Here is a 4,370-nt window from a genome sequence, read left to right as displayed (position 1 = left end):
ACAATTAAACAAGACTGCTAAGGATGCTGAGGCCAATCTTCGCAGGGTTGCCACTCGAAAACTAGAGGAGAGAGGGGAAAAATGGATGGAACACTTCCAATAGGGAATGATGTAAAGACTACGCCTGAAGAAGTCAGAGCTTTCTATGCCCATTAGTAATACTTCTGCAGCTCAAAACGTGAAAAGTACGAAAAAGGCGGTTTTTCAGCCTTTGCTAGGCAACGAGTAGTTACCTAGCAATCAAAACCATGAGGATACAACCAGGTCAAAGGCTGGTCATTGTCTCCAGGTTTGGTTGGAATCGATTGATTCCAAACGGTAGAAGTGTTTGCCACAATCAAACAAGAAAACAGGCCTTTTTTCAACCGCTGCTAGGCTATGAGTATAGTTGCCTGGCAACCGAAACCCTCCAGACACAACTAGGCCATAGGCTGATGATGGTGTCCATGTTTGGTCGGAATCGGCTAATTCTAAAGTTAGAAATGCCCACCACAATTAAACAAGACTTGAAGAAAGAAAACTCAACTAACAATAAGGGCAGCATGCAGCTGGCCAGCAGGAAAAGTCAGATACAAGTCCGATACCTCACAAGTGCACTAGAACGCATTCCCTCCCTAAGGCAGTATCTTTTTGATAAAAGCTGAAGCAAATACGTCAAAACTATATTATAAAAAAAAAGGAAGGTATTTCATTCGGGAAAATCATGGCCTTAGTTTTTGTTTAATTTTTCACTTGTGAGGTATGCATTATTTAGTGATTTCCTTATGTTTCTTTTATGACTGATCTTCGACCTTAGTTGCCCAGAATGTAGTCACTTGTTTGTCTTAGAGATGTCAGTTATTATTCCAGATTTTCTGCAATTCCATACAGTCTTTTTTTCCATAATTTTTACAATAAGAGAGTAAGAACACAGAAGAACAATCTATCTATCTATCTATTGCCAGACGCCATAATCCCGTAAGGGGTGGCCATTTGACTTTGAGTTATTTGTTTTACGGGGAGGGGCAGTAACACTCCACCAACCCACTTACTGACACGTAGGGAGCACGTATGGTTTGGTTATATGGTTACCACCCAGCGTTGTAAATGGTTTCTTGGCTTACAGGAAACCATTTGGCTTGTCACTCGCTGTAAAGCCATCTGTAAAGGAAAGAAAAGCAATAAGAAGTGCAGGAAAGAAGCGGGGCCTAAGACATAATATCGTGGCAAAGCTGATTAATCCCATCATGCAATGGATCCATGTTAAACTGAATACACTAGTTTGGAGGTAACAATGCTAAAGCAATACGCCATCGTAATGAAGGAGTTATTCTCAGTTTTCGTTTTCCTTCCTCCTATACATCTTTTTCATTTCAGTCCTTACTCGTTACTCCATCCTGCTGTTTCACATCAATTTTCATCACCCACCATTTCTACTCAGCCTCTTCCGTTCACCTTCTCTTTCCCTTCTTTGCCTCACCCCTCCTCGTATTTTCCTCCCCTTTCCCTGTGATCACTCGAAATTACTGTCATCGGCATAATTACAATGTAATGAGGAAATTTGTCAGTCATGGTCGGGAATAACTCTAGAATACATAGCCTCGTCTCAGTCGTCGAGATAAAAGAGTCATCCATATGTGTCTGCACTGCTATTCTTAAAGTGTCAACTGTATCAGTGTACCATTCTCAGTCAGGGGGTGTTAAAACATTAGAGACGTGGACTCCATCTCAGAATGACATTATATTGATACCAACTTGAGTTAAGGAACAATATGGGACTTCAAATTTTGTCGGAAAAGTCTCTAGTTATCTCCCACAAGACCCACTAACATGATGAAAAAGCATTCTCGTTCGTATCATTCATAGTTCATACCACCACACTGGTTCTGAATAAAACAGATCTGATTACAATAACATGGTGTATGACGCCGCTGGCTAAGAATGTTGTTCAGCTTCAGGAAACATTCTCCCCATTCCATGTCAAGAATCCAATATATATATATATATATAAATATATATATATATATATATATATATATATATATATATATATATATATATATATATATATATATATATATATATATATATATATATGCATGATGTACTACCTGTAAAGCTATTCAGAATATTGTGCTGTACATTGAACTCTTGACAGAAGTTGAGTGACCATTTTCTCAAGAAATATTCCATCCATCCATCATCCAATCCTACATTGCCCTATGAGGAGCGTAGGAGCCCGGAGTTAGGCAGTTGGTCCTGACATTTAAGATGAGAGTGACCAACCTCACTCATCCCTGAGTGGCATTATGTGAGCAATAAACCCCAATCACCCCTTGGATATAAACCTTCAACGGCTCAATCCGATTGGAGCACAATAATTACCCACTAAACCACCAGGCGCCAAAATTTGGTTATATGGTTACCACCCAGTGTAGTAAATGGTTTTCTGGTGTACAGGAAACCATTTGGCTTGTCCCTGACAGAAGCTGAGTAACCATTTTCTCAAGAAATATTTTATCACTAAACTAACAACAGATCCTCTCTCTCTCTCTCTCTCTCTCTCTCTCTCTCTCTCTCTCTCTCTCTCTCTCTCAAGCAATGCAACGAAGTGCATTTTTATTTTATAGTCCTTACTTTTATCGTCTTTTACGTTGGCTGTATTATCACGTACAGTATGGTCGTGGTGTTCTGATGGTAGTCCGAATTGACGCACAGTTGCAGTCAGTGATTCCTGATGCCTTTACTGGAGGTGGTGGAGGTAATCTGCGGGAGTGGACTGTTGCCAGGAGGGACGCTAGAGCAACCCCAGTCTGGTGCAGAGAACAAAAGTGAACAAAGTTAACTGAAAGAGTCGTTGACCCACCTGTATGTCCCAAACACATCCTCGTTAACACCATCACACCAGTCTTGGTCTCAGCATGGGTCACAGAACAGGTGGTGGGACTTGGTGCCTATGAGGTGGCCTGTGAATGTGTGTGGTCATCTGGTGCCCATGGTGTTGCTTGACTTCTGGGTTGAAAACGTAGAAAGATATTATGTCTGCTTAGTGAAAGTCAGTGTACAGAATGGTGTATATTGCGCCCATCGGGCTTGTGTTTTGCAGAGTGCGAAGGGCACCGATGCTAGTGCTTTGACTGTTTAGTAAAATGACTACTACTACTGTGCAGTCAATTGATGCGCAATAAATAGAATATAGATCGACACTGATAACCCTGCCTGCACCGTCCCCACAACGCATGAGAACTGGGATACGTTTTACAGTATAATGACCCCCTCCCTCACAGTCTAAGTAATATACAGTCGTCTCACGCTTGGTTCAAATTTTGGAGCAGTCCGTGGATGACGTCACGGGGTCCCGCAGCCGGCCCGTCAGTTGGCTTGGGGCAGCAGTGGGGATGTGTCTCCTCTCAGTCTCTTGTCACTCGTGCGGGAATTTCAGACGTTCAGCATTTGAAAGCATGCCAGTTTAAATGTGGAATAATTTCTGAAGCTAAAGAGGTCAATATTAGATTCAAAAGGTTACCTTTATCAAAGAAAATTAAAGATTATGAAGTTTTATACGACGATGAGTGACGTTTGAAGATTATTGTCCAACCACTGTGTACACGTACGTCCGCATGTTGTGATATAATACGTGTCTGCATTTACTTCAAATGTCACTCATCGTTTTATTAAACTTTATAATCAAATTTAATTTTCTTTGATAATGGTAAACTTTTAAAGCTAACTTTGACCTCTTTAGTTTTGGAAATTATTCCATATTTAAACTGGCTGCTTATATTGCAAGCGGATTTCAAATATATGCATTGAAATAAGAAGAGCTGTAGATTTACCACACTCCTCAGTGTTGCATAAACCAATGAGCAGCCCTAATTCAAACGTTTCTTGGCTCTAGCCAGTGGAGCTGAGTGAACGATGTATACTTATCACACTTGAGTTATCCCTTTACTTTTCGTTTTCTATGGAAGGCCATTTGACGTCATCCTCATGACATAATCCACCTACGCGTGAGACGACTGTATATTACTTAGACTGTGCCCTCCCTCTGTATAGCCATGGAATCCGATCAACCAAGTTGCACAGAAAACTTTTATCCAATTTTTGGGTTTGTCATACATACTGCACTAATTTTTTTTCTTCCGTATATGTACGTATTGCATCAACATAGAGTGCTTCAGTAACATACTATAAGTAAAATAAAATGAAAAATGATAATAGTCACTGGAAAAGTAGCTCTTTGGGTAGTGCGTTCTTAATGCGAGATAGTCCATTGGCTGAGAGGGTTTTTGTGGGCAATGAAATGTGCCCGAATTTTCTGTTAAAATTCACAAACTAGACCATTTAAGTAGCATAAAAGTTAGGGTAGCCACCCTGAATCATGCCAATCA

General features: G+C 40.5%; 1 protein-coding gene across 1 annotated transcript in view; it reads right to left on the bottom strand.

Annotated features, from left to right (window-relative positions):
- The window catches only part of LOC145402899 (roundabout homolog 2-like), a 57,619-nt gene extending 54,018 nt beyond the window's left edge, over positions 1-3,601 (bottom strand). Inside the window, exons 1-2 of the mRNA XM_080274806.1 lie at positions 3,578-3,601; positions 2,654-2,792 (exon numbers count right to left, since the gene is read on the bottom strand). Coding sequence (XP_080130932.1) covers positions 2,654-2,792; positions 3,578-3,601 — 163 coding nt within the window. The remainder of the gene's footprint in view (positions 1-2,653; positions 2,793-3,577) is intronic.
- Positions 3,602-4,370: the final 769 nt, after the last annotated feature.

Source organism: Coenobita brevimanus, chromosome 59 (assembly GCF_032717465.1).
Source record: "Coenobita brevimanus isolate Jiangsu-jjx chromosome 59, ASM3271746v2, whole genome shotgun sequence".
Lineage (NCBI taxonomy): Eukaryota > Metazoa > Arthropoda > Malacostraca > Decapoda > Coenobitidae > Coenobita > Coenobita brevimanus.
The sequence above is the reverse complement of the archived record's forward strand: the minus strand, read 5'-3'. Positions and strand labels throughout refer to the sequence as shown.